Source organism: Mobula birostris, chromosome 4, assembly GCF_030028105.1.
Source record: "Mobula birostris isolate sMobBir1 chromosome 4, sMobBir1.hap1, whole genome shotgun sequence".
Classification (NCBI taxonomy): Eukaryota; Metazoa; Chordata; class Chondrichthyes; order Myliobatiformes; family Myliobatidae; genus Mobula; species Mobula birostris.
The window spans coordinates 7,899,051-7,916,895 of record NC_092373.1 but is presented as its reverse complement, the minus strand read 5'-3'; the positions used below and the strand labels follow the sequence as shown (position 1 = coordinate 7,916,895).

Here is a 17,845-nt window from a genome sequence, read left to right as displayed (position 1 = left end):
CAGACATCAAACCTGCAGTATTCAGCTGAGTTCAGTTCAGCTACTCCTCTAACCAATGTGCCCCAGTCCGCATCGATTGCCTCAATCAAAACCCTCAGAACCAGGAGACAATAGAGTAATCAGAATCCAGAAATGCATGCAGCATGAATCCCTAAAAGAGTGCACGGCCTCACCGATCAATCCTGGCATTGTGAATCCCAACACTGCAGTACTATCGTCTGGCAGCAGCCAGTGAGAGGGAGAGGAAGACCGGTCAAATGCTGGCAGGAGGTGCCGACCACCCACCTATACTCCACTCTCATCCTCACTGAGTTCAACCTTGCTCGACGCCTCAATCGGAGAGAAGCAATGGATTCGATCATGAGCTCACCTGCGGGCTGCACACTCTGCTCCAAAGCTCTTCGAACTCCCTCAGAGACAGTAATTTACTAGATTGCTCAAACGGCCCCAAAGCACGCCATGAAAATGGAAAGCAATTGCCCCAATTGCACGCAGCTTATTAGCAGAATCATATTTGAAAGAAGTAAATGAAATAAAAGAAATAGTTTTATGATGTGCTGCAGGACATCGCCATTGGTTGCATTGTTCACTGGAGTCATCTTGCAATCTTTCCAGCATCTGCAGAATCTCTTGTGTTTATCCTCTAGTAGTAGTACCCTGGGGTAAAAGATTCTGACTGTCTACCTGTCTCTGCCTGCCACGATGGACAATATTCTTCCCACATTCTCATTCTCATTGCACCAATTAAGACAATGCCAGTGCCTCACTTTCTCAAGTCCTGAACAGTCTAATATGTTCTTACCATTTTCTGCTTTTATCTTTGTTTACTTACCTTTAATGTTGGTTTTCATACCTTGCATTCACAGTGTAGATAAGATGTACAGGAAGCATTGCTGACCGGCAGAGGTTTATTGACTGGATTTTTTTGAGCTGCAAATCCATCAAAGTTCAAATTTATTATCAAAATACATGTATGTCATCTTGTGCAATCCTGGCCTTCGTTTTCTTGTGGGCAATCACAGTATATACAAGAAACACAATAGAGTCAATGAAAGATCTTACCCAACAGGACGGACGACTACCAGCGTGCAAAAACAAACCTGTAAATCTTAAAGGGAAATGACAGGCTGTGGATTACAGTGAGAGTAATTCAGAAGAGGTATGTTTAGAAGTATTCTAAGCAGACTGCAACATCATTCACCAGTGCCATCTTGGAAAATCTACCTTTGCATACCAACTTTTTGCGGGGCAAGTTGTGTCTCACAAACTTGATTAAGTTTTTTGACAAGGTGGCGATGGTGATTGATGAAGGTAGAACTGCGGATGTTGTCTATATGGATTATTAGTAAGGCGTTTGACAAAGTCCCTCATGCGAGGCTAATCCAGAAGATTAAGATACTTAGGATCCATGGTGATTTCACTGTTTGGATTCAGAATTGTCTTGCCCATAGAAAACAGAGGGTAGTATTCAGAATGACCAATTCTAGCCATAGGTCTGTGATTAGTGGTGTTCTGCAGGGATCTGTGCTGGGACCTCTGCTGTTTGTGATGTATATAAATGACCTGGATGAAAATGTAGATGGGTGGGTTAGTAAGTAAGGTTGTAAATGATACCAAGATTGGTGCTGTTGTGGGTAGTGTAGAAGACTGGTAAAGAATACAACAGGATATAGATCATTTGTAGATATGGGTGGAGAAATGGCAGATAGAGTTTAACCCCACCAAATGTGAAGTGTTTCAAGCAACACACATAAAAATTGCTGGTGAACGCAGCAGGTTACACCTTGGAAATGCAAAGAGACAGTACATTATTAAGGGCAAGATGCTTAACAGTGTTGATGAGCAGAGGGATATTGGGGTCCGAATTCAAAGCTGCATGAAAGTGGCTACACAGGTTGATATGGTGGTTTCAGAAAGCATATAGCAAGCTTGCCTTTGTTAGTCGAAGCACTGAGCTCAAAATTCAGGAAGCTGTGTTGCAGCTTTATTAGGTTGCACACGTTTCTGGTCACCACGTTATAGGAAGGATGTCGAGGCTTTGGAGAGGGCGCAGTAGAGGTTTATCTGGTTCTTGTCTCGGATGTTCCTCTGAGTTTAAGGTGCAAAACCCAATACACAGCACATATAGTTATGCTAGCAGATACAGTCAAAAATTTATATCAGCACAACTCTGTGAGTGGAATGGCCTGAAGATTGATGGTGAATGGGATGTTGTGCTGGAGCCACGTTTCTGCAAGAACAAGCCCGCAGCTGGGTCGGTCGCAGGTGAAGGCAATCTAGCTTTTCGTCCAGGGAGTGAGCGGCACTGACGGGAGGCTCGGCCTGCAGGGGCCGGCCCCAAACCAGCACAGAGTCCAGCATGCTCGCTGTGCCGCTGTTACACCATAAGACCACAAGATATTGGAGTAGAGGTGGCCCATTCAGTCCGTCAATTCTGCTCTGCCATTTGATCATGGCTGATCTAGTTCTCTCTCAACCCCATTCTTCTGCCTTTTCCCCATTACCTTTTCTGCTCTAACTTAATTAGAATCTATCAACTTCCACTTTACTGTTTTAAACCATAGTACGTTGTGCCTTGGAACACAAATGGTACCAGTTTAACATCCGCTATTAAACGTATGAAAGGTCAAAAAGTGTGATTATAGAAATCTTGGGTAATTAGAGCTCTTGACTGAAGAATGAAGGTGAGGAAGCAATGGTCCTCTTGATAAATCCAGCTGGCGATTAGGAGATTTGTAAAAGGTAAATTATTGTCACTTGGAATCTGGGCAGGTAAATTTACAGCATTGCATATTTACAGTGGTGGTAAATCCCAACAAGCAGAATGCCTTTAATACTGATACTGATTCAGTATTCAATACTCATTCATTCATTCATTATGTGCAGAGTGTCATATGACATGGGCAATCATGATCTTTCCATGACCATGATTGTTCTTGGAAAACTTTTCTGCAGAATTGGCTTGCCATTGCCTGCGGGGCAGTGCTTTACAAGACGGGTGACCCCAGCCATTATCAATACTCTTCAGAGATTGTCTGCCTGGCGTCAGTGATCGCATAACCAAATCTTGTGATGTGCACCAGCTGCTCATAGGACCATCCATCATCTGTTCCCATGGCTTCTCATGACCCTAATCGGGGGGGGGTTACACCAGGTGCTACACCTTGCCCAAGGGTGACGTGTGAGCTAGCAGAGGGAAGGAGTGTCTTACACTTCCTTTGGTAGGAACTTATCTCCACCCTACCGCCCTTCAATACAGTTATCTGTCCCAAAGGCCACACTGCAATCTCCAGACACCCAAAATATACCCTTTTTGCTGAAGGATGGCCCCGTGAACATAAAATATAGAACAGTACAGCACAGTACAGGCTCTTTAGCCCACAAAGTTGTGCCAACCTTTTAATCTACTCTAAAATCAATTCAACCCTTGCCTCCCACATAGCCTTTCACTTTCTATCATACTGTGCCTATCTAAATACCCCTAATGTACTAGCCTCTACCTCCACCTATAGTAGGCAGCAGCATGGTCCACACCAAATCCAGCTCCATCGGTTTTGAGCAACTCGCTGGTGGGTAGACCTGCAGTACCTGATGTTCTTGATAACTTGCAGTGTCTTGCAATCATAAAAGAGACATAAAGGACGAACAAATGCACATTTGATTAGACCCGGAGTGGCTGCTATGACCATGCGCACCACCATCTTAGCAGAAGATAAATTAATTAAGTAGTGCAAAAAGAGGGCAGAAGAGGGAAAGAAACCGTGAAGTTATGTATGTGGGTTCATTGTCCGTTCATTAAAGATGTACCTCCATCTTGCCGCCCAAAGTGCATAAAGAGAGCAAAAAAATAGTGAGGTAGTGTTCATGGGTTCATTGTCCGTTCAGAAATCTGATGGCGGAGGGGAAGAAGCTGTTCTTAAAATGTTGAGTGTGTGCTTTCAGGCTCCTGTTCCTCCTCCTTGATGGTAGCAATGAGAAGAGAGCATGTCTTGGGTGATGGGGGTCCTTAATGACGGATGACACCTTTTTAAGGCATCACCTTTTGAAGATGTCCTTGTCGCTGGGGAAGTTAATCTCCTTAAAATTACGCATCCTTGATGTCATTTCCTCCCACATCACAAAGGCATGCAGGGTCGGTGAGGGGAACTGGCTGCCGGAAATTGACCCTAGCATGCAGGTGAGGTGTAGAATCTGCAGGGAGTGTGGCTAGAAAAGGGTTAGTGTGAGTGGGTTGTTGATGGTCATTTTGGAACAGAGACAAAGGGTCTGTTTCCGTACCAAGATGGCACTAGCGATGTATGGCGACATTTTGCAGGCAACTCACAAAACCACTAGATATTTTATGAGATATACTTCTTCTGAACTATGATCACTGCAATCCGCAGGTTATAACTTCCCTTTAATAAACATACTTTTGAAGCGTCCAAACGATCTAGTGATTTTACAGTCTCCTGAAGGACTTGGTGAACTTGACTCTCAGGAATACAGGTACATCACCTTGAAGTGGACAAAGACTGGCCAACGCCAGAGGAGAGGAGCACGCCTGGCCAGGCATCAAGCCAGATTAAAGCGATGAGGCCCGAAGGTGAAAAACGAACTCCATCCCCCGCCTCAGCCCATCCCATCTGGTTTTGTTTGACCCAACTCCCTCTCTTCTCGCTACTGCCATTGGGTGGGAGGGGCAGGAGTCTTGGGTCCCCATGACAGCCGGTTTTGGAACAGCTGTCAGGCTCCTGGACAAGTTTTACAGACTGTGGGCGTGGATGTACTTCGGGGGAATCTGCATCTCATGTTCTCAGTATTACTTTATTTACTTTTTAATTATTTGCATTGTTTGTCCTCTTTTGCGCATTGGATGTTTGTCAGTCTTTGTTATGTGTGTGTTTTTTTGTGGATTCTTTTGTATCTCTTTGTGTTCCTGTGGGTGCCTGCAAGAAAATGAATTTCAAGATTGTATACGATAGACATACTTATGCTACAAATCTGTGTGCAATTGCAGCCTGTAATTTACATTTTGGTAATGTGTTTCTGGGCCAGTGGAATGATCTGGAACTTTTGCTGTGTTCGAGGGAATTCGGCCTGGTTGAGAGCAAGGTTGGGAGTGGAGTGCGTGGCCTAGTGGCAGAGCTCGAAACCATGATCAGCTCCAGGTCTCGACCAACTTGCCGATTAAAGCATCGAGTGAGATTGAAATCAGCGAGCACGAAAGCAGAAGGCGAGTGTGTATTCAGCGCTGTCTGCCTGTGTTTAACCAGTCTCTCTCATCTTCTCTATTGCTGCTGCTAGACGAAGGTGCAGGAGTTTTGGGTCCTGGACAAGGTTTGATTGGTGTGGTTTGTGGATTGGACTTATTTTCAAAGGACTCTGCAGTTCATGTTATATGTGTTTCTGGTTACTCCTTTTTTATTGCTATTTTGTGCCATTTTGATTTGGGGGGTGGGTGCTGGCTCTGCAGCCTGCAGTCAACAAACGCAGCACTAAATTTAACTGAACTGACCTAAACTGAACATTCCTAGACCGTTTCAGGGGGTATGGAGAGAAGGCAGGTACAGGGTTCTGAGTTGGATGTTCAGCCATGATCATACTGAATGGCGGTGCAGGCTCGAAGGGCCGAATGGCCTACTCCTGCACCTATTTTCTATGTTTCTATGTTTCAGGGACTCTGCGGTTTGATGTTCAATATTCTGTGTGTTATTCACTCATTTTTTGCTGTTTGCACGATTTGTTTTTGTGCATTTGGTGCTTGATGTTTTCTTTGAATGATGTTTTTTTCGGTCAAGATGGCACCTGCATACGACGCCTCATTGGTCGACGTCTTGTGGATAAGTTATGAAACCACACATTTCACTTCTTTTATGTCTTTTACGTTTGCTTTTTCTGTCTTGAATGGGATGTTGGAGCCTGTGATTTGCAGATTGGAGATTGTCGCGGTCTCTGAGAGGATTCCGGGAGACAGACGCAGCGTGTGCAAGCCTCATGGGAAGAAGGCTGAGGGGAGGGGTGTCAGCCGATGTTCGACTCCGTTTCACCAATTAAACCTCCCATTGTTCACCGATTAAAGCGACAAGGGAGAGATTGTAACATCGTGGCGAATGCGGAAGGTGACTGCTGGCTGCCTGCCTTTTGATTGCTGGTGCGATTGCTCTGCTACAAGGGAGGGGAGATGGCCTTTATAATTGTTGGTGGCGTATCTCTGCTGCCAGAGATGGACAGGCCTGCCGCTGTGCCTGGAGAATGTTACCCAGGTTTTTTGCATTTTGGATATGGACTTAGAGGATAGACCTTTTTATTTAGTCTTATAGTTTTTTTTTATTCTGTGTTTTCTCACCTGATCTTTCTTGTGTTTTTGTGTACGGGGCAGGGTGATTTGGGGGCTCAATGTGCCTGTTCTATTCTTGTTTGTGTTTTTTTTGTGTGAGGAGGAAGGATGATTGTGCTGCTGTTTTTTTTCTTTCTTGGTTTCGTGGCTATCCAAAGAAGAAGAATTTCAGAGTTGTATACTTTGATAATAAATGAACCCTTGGACCTTCGGACATTTTTTTTAGTTTCATGGCTGCCTGCAGGAAGTCAAATCTCAGAGTTGCATGCTGCCTACATACTTAGATAATAAATGTACTTTGAATCTTTGAATAATGATGCGGTAATGTAGCAGTTAGCACAACGCTATTACAGTTCGGAGTTCACTTCTGGCATCCTCTGTAAGACGTTTATACGTCCTTCTGATCAGCATGTGGGTTTCCTCTGGGCACTGCAGTTTCCTCCCACAAAGACGTATGGGAAATTGTCATTTCATTAGACTAGAGTTAAATAGGTGGGATGCTGGGACGACGCAGTTCAGTGGGCCAGAAGGGCCAGTTCCACGCTGTGTCTCTAAAAGTAAAAATATATATTATTTATTTACTTTCTAAAAAGTTATTTGCACACTTTGTCCTCTTTTGCACATTGGATGCTTGTCAGTCTTTATTATGTGTGCCTTTTCGTGGAATCTGTTGTATTTCGTTATTTTCCTGTGGATGCCTGCAAGCAAGTGAATCTCAGGGTTGTATATGGTATACGTACTTTGAATTTTGTATAACTCCATGATTGTGAGACTTTGAATGGATGTTGCATTTTTCCCTGGCGGTATTCTGGTCTAGTTGCAAAGCTGGGGTAAATGACAGAATGCCTGTTTGTTTCTGCAGTGTGCAACGATGACCTGACCCACCAATTCAAAGGGTTCACTGTGATGAATGAGGCAGAGAGGTACGATGCAGTCAGGCATTGTCGCTATGTCGATGAGGTGGTCCGGAATGCACCCTGGTCACTGTCTCCCGAGTTCCTAGAAATGCACAGGGTAAGGTACTTCATTAGCTGCTTCCACATCCCAGACTGTTGGGTCATTTTCAACGGAGACAAACTATTTTTGCTGGTTAATCCTGGGAGGGGAGGGGGCAAAGCCTAGGAATGTGAGAGGTTTAAACCAAAAGATGTAGGAGCAGAATAGGGCCGTTCGGCCCATTGAGTCTGCTCCGCGATTCCATCATGGATGATTTATTATCCCTCTCAATCCCATTTTCCTGCCTTCTGCCTTTCACACCCTTAATAATCAAGAAACTATCAATCATTGCTTTAAATATACAAAAGGACTTGGCCTCCTCAGCCATCTGTAGCAACGAATTCCATAGATTCACAGCAACCCCCCCAATCCCGGGCTAAAGAAATTCCTCCTCATCTCTCTTCTAAATGGATGTCCTTCTATTCTGAGGCTGTGTGCTCTGGTCCTAGACCATCCCAGTACTGGAAACGTCCTCTCCACGTCCTTGGTTAATTTTTGTCACATGTACTGAGGTACAGTGAAAAGCTTGTCCTGCATGTTGTTTCTACAGATCACATCATTACACAGTCCATTGAAACAGTACAAGGTAAAACAGTACGATGCAGAATAAAGTGTTACAGTTACGGAGAAAGTGCAGTGCAGGTGCAATGTCATAATGAGGTAGACCGTGAGGTCAAGAGTCCATCTTGTCATACTAGGGAACTGTTCAGTAAAACAATGGGGGAGAAGCTGTCCTTAAGATTGGCAGTACGTGTTTCCTGGTTTTTGTATCTTCTGCCTGAAGGGTGACGGAGGAGAGTAAAATGGGTCAAGGCAAGATTTCAAGATTGAAGATTGTTTCATGTCATTTCCAGTACACACGTATAAAGGAGAATGAAATAATTGTTACTCCGGAACTGATGCAGCACAAAACAAAACACAATAAGATAAAGAACACAATAATAATAATAGTAAAACACAATAAATATAAATACACAATATAGCTTATATACATAGATTGATTTTATGTCCATAAAGTGACACTAGGCACAGAAGTGTCTGTACATAAGGTGACTGACAGGAAATGATAAAGTAGTGGTAGTTGGGGTGTGGAGGGGTGGGTTAGCAGGTGGAGGTGTTGATCAGTCTTACTGCTTGGGGAAGTGAGTGAATGTCTTGTCTCATCACTGAACTTTTCCCACTGAACAGGACTCACTTTCAAAGACTCATCTCGTGTTCTCAATATTTATTGCTTATTTATTTATTATTTTTGACAATGAATCTCAGGGTTGTATGTGGTGGCATATGTGTACTTGATAATAAAATGACTTTGAACTTTACAGGTTGTAGTTGGGCTATGTGACATGCATTATCTCAGTGACTTGATGGAATGGACTCAGGCAACTGGATTGCCTCCTCTCCCGCTATGTTCCTCCTGTGTCGCCCATGCATCAGGGCCAGCTGATAACAATGACAGTTTCACGCTGTTCAGAGAGGCACCTTTCCCTAATTATTGTGTTCTTTATCTTATTGTGTTGTTTTTTTTTGTGCTGCTTCAGATCTGAAGTAATAACTACTTTGTTCTCCTTTACACTTGAGAACAGAAGGGATCTCCACCATGACCAGAATTGTGCAGGATTATGATGTGTACGTTCAGAGGAGCCTGCAACATGGTTACACTGCCAAAGAACTGAATGTCAGCTTTACAAAGGAAATGACATTAAACTTTAAACAATCTTGAATCAATCTCCTGTGCTCCAGAGAATAAAGTTCTAACCTATTCAGTCTAAATCTCCGATAAATGCTCTTAATATTATTGTCGATTTAATAGCAAGTTTTTGAAGATTTCTTTCTGTTACAGATTGACTTTGTAGCTCATGATGATATCCCATATTCCTCTGCAGGAAGTGATGATGTTTACAAACACATTAAAGAAGCAGGTATGTGTTTATAGTGCTTGAGGAAAGTACCTCCACCACAACCCCAGGTGGTTGTAGAAGTTCCTTCATTAAGTTTGTTGAAAGCACAGGTGTAAGGGTTTCTTCTTTTATGTTACTGCTAAGGGGAATAAAATGGCTTCTCTGTACTGTTAACTGCTGAGACAGTGATTCTCTACAGCAGTTAGTGATAACGGGACTTGTATTCATTTGCTAACCAATTGGGATAGATGCTATTCTTTCTGCCTGTGTGAAAGCTGTTAGTTTGCGCGGGCTTGGGGAGATGGCGCGAGGAGGATGAAGAGAGAAGAGGTGGCTTGAGGAGACGGTTGCCGGACCCGCTGGGCCTGGGCTCGGGGTGAGAGCCCAGGGGCCGACTAGCGAAGGAGGATCAGCGAAAGGGAATCCGGGAATTCCAACGTTGTGCACTGGACATGTTTATCAGATTATTGGCGCCTTTTATTTGTTTTTCTTTTGTATTGTTTCTCTACTAGCCCCATACTTAAATATAAAATCTTAATCGTTTAACTGCACATTGTGGACTGAATGTTATTTCAGGGTACTGATGTTACACAGGGGACACCACACGCAGCATCCACCCAAACCAGAGTGCTAAGGTTTCACCGGTCAGGGGGTTATCACCCTGAGATCATGCCACTTAGCAAAGCGAGTGTTACATTTGGGGGCTTCATCCGTGGATTTGATTCAGTGGGGTGCTGTGTGATTGCCCTGTTTAAATCAGTGCTACTGTGTCTCTGTGGGATTGCGGTTAGTGATGTGTGTCTCTGGGGATTGCGGTTAGTAACGGGTTGAGTGGGGTGGATGAGTATACCTTGGATGAATTGTTAATTCGATTTTTGATGGCAAAGTTGAAACCGCAGCGCAAAAGTTTGATGAAGTGTCAGGTTCAGACCTTGCTTCAGCGCGGTCTAGCGCTGACGTCACGGAGGTGGAATTGCCAGTGTCTATTGGTGCTCCAGGTGAGGCAGGGCCAGGGGCTGTCCATGCTGTCAGGAGGGAGGGTGAAGAGTGGTCGGAATGTTCCAGCTATTGCAGGGTTCGCCCGTTTTTTGGAACAATGTCTACCCCTAAAGGGACGGAGGCGTGGGTGGAGCGGACCTCTCAGTTGTTAGGTGAGTGGCAGTGCTCGGCTGAGGGAAAGCGACAGGGATTGGTTGAAAGTTTGAGTAGGCAGGCTGTTAGCAGTGTTAGAACTGTAAGGTTCAATTGCCCTGTAGTGACAGCTGCCAGTTATCTTTGAGCGGGGGAAAATGCATTTGATTGGACTGGAAGTAACATACAGCACCTGGGGGGCTTTCCATCCCTGTGTCAGGAGATTGGGGGAAAGTTTTCAGTGTATCTTCTCCAGCTAGGGGGACAGCTAAATTGCTTGCGGTGCCAGGGGGATCAGCCCCTCTCTCAGTTGTTCAGCTAATCAGAGAGGTGTCGGGAAACTTAGTGGAGGCCCAGTGGGGGAACGGCTTGGGGTCTCTGGGGGAGCACATTCCCAGCAATGTACCAAGGAACTTCCGAAAGGGAAAGATCCTATTTCTGAAGGCTTAGAGGGACCACGCCCCCGTGTGTCGTTACAGATAGATGGAAGCTATGCTAGGGCCATCCTGGACACCAGGGCGCAGGTCGAGTTGCTGTACAGTTTGTTTTACAACCGGTATTTGAAGCATTTACTCTCGACACCATTCAGGGCACTGGGAATTCGGAATTCAGTGCTGGGGATTATTCAGAAGACGATTATGGGTCAGTGCAACTGGAGTTCTTGGAGGCCAATGTGTGGGTGTCAGAGGGCCGTGAATTGTTAATGCTGATGTGTCTGGACCCTGGTGCGACGGGCAGTGTTTCGATTCTGGAGGGGATCAACACCCCGCTGATGAGGAGGCGCATGGGGACCTGCCAGGAGGAGGCGGGTGAGAGCTGTCTGGGGGCGTTGTCTCTGCACCCAGTGTTTCGAGCTGCTTGTGAGGACGTGTGTAGCAGCATTGGGCCTGTACCGAATTTAAACGAGACCCAATGGTGGTACGGCCTGGGGGAAGAATCTGAGGGTGAGACCCTCTTAGTGGACGCTCCGACGTACCACGTGGGGAGGGGAGTTGACTGCTGAAGACATCTTGGTGAGAGAAAGGTCGCGGCGACTGGCCCCTGTAGCCGTGGAAGACGTAGGCAGCGTGTGTGTGGATTGTAGGTCTCTGAACAGGCGCACTGTCATTGACCAGAATATGGTCCTGAGGGCCGAAGACGCAGTAGTCTGTTTGTGTGGTGCGACGTGGCTTAATGTGCTGGATCTGAGGAGTGGATGTTGCCAGATCCCGATGAGTGAGGCCGACAAGAAGATGGCCATTATAGGTCCCCTAGGATTTTCCGGTCCGAAAAGATGCCACAGGGCATATCCGGAGCCCCTGCAACCTTCTCACGGGGCATGGGGAAGACCATGGGGGATGTGGAGGTGTTTGGAGTTTTGGCGTATGTGGATGATCGCCTAGGGTTTGGACTTGCCTTGGGGGACTATGACGTGAGGCGAGTGCCGAAGCCCAGGCGACAAAGAGTTAAAGAATTAGAACTTTGTTTGGACGAGTGCCAGGTCTGGAGAAAGAGGCCGTTCATGCGTGCTCTGTGTCCAGCTGTGGAATTCTACGGTAATTCTTGAGGTTCGCCAGGGACTACGGCAAAGTACGGCACCCCTTGAATCTGCTGCTATGTGGCTACCCTGCCTCGGAGAAGAAAGGGAGGGGGGAAAAGCGACAGAGGCGAAGGGTAAAATGTGGAGGAGTTTTTGGCCGGCGGAGTTTGGTGCAATCTGAGAGAAATAACCCGACATACCAGTTGAACTTCCTGGTGTTGGAACAGACGGTGGTGGACCTGGGGCTGGAAACCCAGGTCGTCAATCGGAATGAGACACTGGGGAGAGAGGGGATTCGCACCGCTGAACTGAGCGCTCGGAATTGCAGGCTGGAGACTGAGTGCCGCACTTTTGGGACAAACCTTGAAGACTTAGAGTCCACGCTCATCAATGTGGAGACGGAGAACTGGAATTTCGAGCAGAAACTGCGGCTACTTACTGATGAATTAATCCGGAAAAGATTGGAAGACTTGCACGTTGGGGAAGACGAAGGAAGCTGTCTGACGAAGGTCAGCAGAGAACTGAGAGCCCAGGGAGGGAAGTTTGACTACACTTCCAAGGAGGTGAAGCAATTGCGGACAGATCTCGGAAGAAGGAAGTGGAAGCTTGAAGGGAACCTGAAGATGACCATCGACAGTTTAAACGAAGTGGAAGAACTTTTTCTGATTGGGGTGGAAGAAGCTGGTGGAGTAACTGTGTCCCAGATTGAGATGGCCAAGAGGCAGGAGTCAGAACTGCTGAGACTGTGGCGAGAGTTGGAGGAGTCCAAGAAGAAACTGTCGTCTCAATTACAGGGGCTGAAGAGGCTGCAGAGGCAGTCCAACCCAAGTGCTTCAGTTTGGAGAAAATCAAACAGCAGCTACAGATTGAGGAGATGGGGAAGACTACGGATTCGAAGGATGATGTGCTGGACGTGTGGTTCATGCTGCCTTTTGCTAACTTCCTCTTGATTGAGGAAGAGGCTTTTGGCCCTTCTCCCACTGAGTCAGGTGTAGTGGGGAGGGCTAGCTGTGGGCAGCCTGGGTTACAGCAGGACCCTGAAGGAAAGGAAGTGGTGCCTCAGACATGGGACAGGGGACTGCGAGTTGCAGTGGGGCGTGAGTGAGAGATTGAGAGAGGAGTTGGCAAGCAAACCCGAGGTATCCCCAGTAGTGTCTGAGCATTAGGGTTTAGGTGAGGGGGTACGGAGGTCTTGGAGGATTAGGAAACTCCCAGATAGGTTGGCCTATGTAGCGCCTGGGGAACAGGGCATAAGGTCTACTGTTTGAGGAGCAATGTCACTGTTTGGGTTTTTGTCTCTGCAGGAAGGGTTGGTGAGCTATTTAGAAGTCATGAGGACATGACTAAATTTGGTCGGGGGAGAGTGTAAGGGTTTCTTCTTTTATGTTACTGCTAAGGGGAATAAAATGGCTTCTCTGTACTGTTAACTGCTGAGACAGTGGTTCTCTATAGCAGTTAGTGATAACAGTTCTTGCATTCATTTGCTAACCAATTGGGGTAGATGTTATTCTTTCTGTCTGTGTGAAAGCTGTTAGTTTGCGCAGGCTTGGGAGAGAAGGCGCAAGGAGGATGAAGGGAGAAGATGTGGCTTCAGGAGACAGTTGCCAGACCCGCTGGGACTGGCTGGGGGTGGGAGCCCAAGTGTCGACAACGAGCGAAGGAGGATCAGCGAAAGGAAATCAGTGAGCTCCAACGTTTGTGCACTGGATATGTTTATGAGATTATCGGCGCCTTTTATTTGTTTTCCTTTTCTTCTGTTTCTCTACTAACCCCATACTTAAATATAAAATCTTAATCGTTTAACTGTACATTGTGGACTGAATGTTATTTCGGGGTACTGATGTTACACAGGGGACACAACACGCAGCATCCACCCAAACAAGAGTGCTAAGGTTTGGCCGGGCAGGGGGTTATCACCCCAAGATCATGCCACTTGGCAAAGCGAGCGTTACACAGGTTATTAGATTTCTGGGTGTTAAAGGGTACAATGGGAAATGATGCTGACATAGAAGACTGTGATCTTGATGATGCTGGAGATTCTGCAGATGTTGGAAACCTAGAGCAACACACACAAAATGTTGGAGGACCTCAGCAGATTGGGCTGTGTCGATGGAAGAGAATAATCAACAATCTCAGGGGATAGTTAGGGACGGGCGATAAATGCTGGCATTGTCAGCATTTCGAAAACTGATTGGAAGCAAAGAGGATGGTGGGACAGTTTAATCTCTCAGAGTGGAATCCCTGTTCTAAAAACGCAAACAACAGGAATTCTGCAGATGCTGGAAATTCAAGCAACACACATCAAAGTTGCTGGTGAATGCAGCAGGCCAGGCAGCATCTCTAGGAAGAGGTACAGTCGACGTTTCAGGCTGAGGCCCTTCGTCAGGACTAACTGAAGGAAGAGTTAGTAAGAGATTTGAAAGTGGGAGGGGGAGGGGGAGATCCAAAATGATAGGAGAAGATTGCCCATCCTCTGGGTTCCCCCCCCCCTTTGTCTTTCTCCCTGGGCCTGCTGTCCCATGATCCTCTCATATCCCCTTTGCTGTCCAGCTGTCCACCTGTCCAGCTCTTGGCTCCATCCCTCCCCCTCCTGTCTTCTCCTATCATTTTGGATCACCCCCTCCCCCTCCCACTTTCAAATTTCTTACTAACTCTTCCTTCAGTTAGTCCTGACGAAGGATCTCGGCCTGAAACATCAACTGTACCTCTTCCTAGAGATGCTGCCTGGCCTGCTGCGTTCACCAGCAACTTTGATGTGTGTTCCCTGTTCTAAAATGTGCCTTGTAACAACATGTGTTCCAAATAACTCCAGCAAAACAGTTACTATGCCTTCACCAGAGTCCTTTCAAAAACATTGAGGAACACATACAGAAAGTGCTGGAGGAACCCTGCAGGCCAGGGAACATCTATGGAGGGAATTAAACATTCGACCTTTCAGGCTGAGACCTTTCATCAGGAGTGGAAACGAAGGGAGAGCAAGCCAGAATAGGAGGGTGGGGGATGCGGGAGTTGATAGGTGAAACCAAGTGAGGGGGAAGATGGGTGGAGAAGAGGGATGAAGTGAGAAGTTGGGAGGTGATGGGTGGAAGAGGTAAAGGGCTGAAGAAGAAGGAATCTGATAGGAGAGGAGAGCGGACCATGGGAGAAAGGGAATGAAGGGAGGCACAAGAGGACGGTGAGAAGCGAAGGGGTGGGAGGGTAACCAAGATGGGGAATGGAGATGATCGGAGGAAGCTCTGTCATTCTGAGAAACGCGGGGTATGTTTCAAAGCCCAGTGAAGCCGTAACAGTGTCTCTACTCTGCATGACTTGTAGGGATGTTTGCCCCGACACAGAGAACAGAAGGGATCTCCACGTCGGACATCATTACCAGAATAGTGCGGGATTATGATGTGTATGTACGACGGAACCTGCAACGTGGTTATACTGCCAAAGAACTGAATGTCAGCTTTATAAATGTAAGTTTGAGTGGCGATTGGCGATGAAACCTGTTGGGCTGGGGAGAAGGGACTGAAAGTGGTGACTGTGATTAAGAATCAGAATCAGGTTTAGTTTCACTGGCATATGTTGTGAAAACTGTATTTTGCAACAGCAGTATATTGCAAAATTTCCTCTGAACTTTTTTATAGTTGTGCGGACCAACCATTGCTCTCAGCAGGAAATAGTCACACACCCGGAAAGCTGCGGCAGTTTAAATGTTTTATATTATTTAGAAAATTGATGGATTATATTCATTAATGTTTTATTAATTACATGGTATTTCATTAGTTAATTAAATATAGATTTCAAAATTTTATTAATGTTACAAGGGGTGATTGATAAGTTTGTGGCCTAAGGTAGAAGGACAGTGATTATAAACATGCTTCTAATTTTCTGTGAGCTATGATGAGTGAGCTTGCAGATGAAATAAGAATACCTGGTGGTGTGGATCGCAAGGGAGGTTGTCTAAGTCCACAACAGGATATAGGTAACATGAAAATTTGGGCAGAGGGTTGGCAGATGCAATTAAATCTTGACAAGTATGAGGTGGTGTACATTTGAAAGTCGAGTAGAATTAGGCCATTCGGCCCATTGAGTCTGCTCTGCCATTCCATCATGGCTGATTTATTCTCATTCTCCTGCCTTCTCTCTGTAACCTTTGATACTCTGACTAATCAAGAACCTGTCGACATCCACTTTAAATATACCCAGTGACTTGACCGCCTCATCCGTCTGCGGCAATAGGGGTAAATAAGGGTAAGAGATCCACTTAGTGACCACTTTATTACATATCTCTATAGATGCCTCCTATGTTGTATGGTCTTATAGTCTCTGTTGCCCTTTGAATGCAGCCTGTTCACTACCTCTGGCACGCTCTTGCCTTCCAGGAGAAGAAATACAACCTACAGGAGCGGGTCGACAAAGTCAAACAGAAGGTTAAGGACGTGGAAGAAAAGTCGAAGGAGTTTGTGCAGAAAGTTGAGGAGAAGAGCATTGACCTGATTCAAAAGTGGGAGGAAAAGTCGAGGGAGTTCATTGGAAACTTCTTGGAGATGTTTGGCCCTGAAGGAGCCTTGGTAAGCACCTGAATAACAAACAGCACAGGATATAAAAATAAGCAAAAGTCAGGCATTAGGCCCATCTTCCCTGCTCTGCATAGTCATAGAGCACTACAGTACAGAGTCAGGCCCTTCGGCCCCTCTAGTACATACCGAACTGTTATTCTGCCTAGTTTCATCAACCTGCACCTAGACCGTGCCCCACCCATCTATGTATCCTATCCAAATCTCTCTTAAATGTTGAAATCGAATTCACATCAGCAACTTCTACTGGCAGTTGGTTCCACATTCTCACCATCCTCTGAAGAGGTTCCCCCTCATGTTCCCCTTAAACAGTTCAGCTTTCAAAGTTAGAGAGTGGTGGGTGTGTGGAATGCGATGCCAGCTGTGGTGGTAGAGACGGATACAATCGAGGCATTTAAGAGAACCTTATGTAGGCACGTGGATGACAGAGAAATGGAAGTTTATGTGGGTAGGAAGGGTGCATTTTGTCCTACGTTTTATGTTAAAGAGGTTTACACCACACTCGCACGATCCTTTAAGTGAATGAGTTCCTTCTCAGGTTAATCTTAAATATTTCACCTTTCACCCTTAACCTATGACCTGTGGTTCTAATCTCATTCAACCTGAGGGGAAAAATGGAATGGAGGGTTATGGTCTGGTGTGGATCAATGGGACTAGACAGATTTACAGTTTAGACCAGACTAGATAGGCCAAAGAGCTTGTTCCTGTGCTGTCGCGTTCTATGACATTAAACCACCCCATAAATACAAACACTGTTACAGTGATTCTGATGCTAATGTGGTTGATGTTTTTTGCTCACTCCCTGTTCTCCTGAAACTCTAGAAACACATGCTGAAGGAGGGCAAAGGCCGAATGCTACAGGTCATCACGCCGAAACAGAGCCCAAGCAGCAGTCCAACCCGGGAGCGGTCCCCTTCGCCCTCCTTCCGGTGGCCTTTCTCCAAGACCTCCCCGCCCTGCTCGCCGAAGTCAGACTTGGATGCAACCGGCTACAATACCAGTGATGATGAAACCGAGTAATGGTGCTATACCCTCTCCCTCTTTCTCTTTCTCCTTCCAAAGTCATCACTCCTCCACCCCAGCCACTCCCTCTCCTCCTTCCCTCAATTCCCTCTGGTTGTCCAAGAGGCTGCAGTAATGGGACAAGTATTCCTTCACAGATCTGAACAAGCAGGGTTAAGTCGGACTTGGGATCTAAAACAACCATTTTTCCACAGAGAAACAGCTCAAAAACTATGCAAACTGCTTTTTTTTTTCTTTTTAAGCATATTAAACTAATTAAAAAGAAAATTCCTTGAAAACATCACAAGGAAAAATAGCTTTTCTTTGATATTTTAGCCTTGCGCCACAGCATCTCTCAAGAGTTGGGGTTGGAGATCGGAACTTTTGCGTATCTTTGGGGGGGTGGGTGTGGCCGGAA

General features: G+C 46.0%; 1 protein-coding gene across 1 annotated transcript in view; it reads left to right on the top strand.

Annotated features, from left to right (window-relative positions):
- Positions 1-17,481, top strand: part of pcyt1aa (phosphate cytidylyltransferase 1A, choline a) — a 58,930-nt gene extending 41,449 nt beyond the window's left edge. The window contains exons 5-9 of the mRNA XM_072254886.1: positions 7,182-7,333; positions 9,156-9,234; positions 15,179-15,321; positions 16,231-16,419; positions 17,248-17,481. Of these exons, the coding sequence (XP_072110987.1) occupies positions 7,182-7,333; positions 9,156-9,234; positions 15,179-15,321; positions 16,231-16,419; positions 17,248-17,445 (761 nt within the window). The 3' untranslated portion in view covers positions 17,446-17,481. The remainder of the gene's footprint in view (positions 1-7,181; positions 7,334-9,155; positions 9,235-15,178; positions 15,322-16,230; positions 16,420-17,247) is intronic.
- The last annotated feature ends 364 nt before the right edge of the window (positions 17,482-17,845 follow it).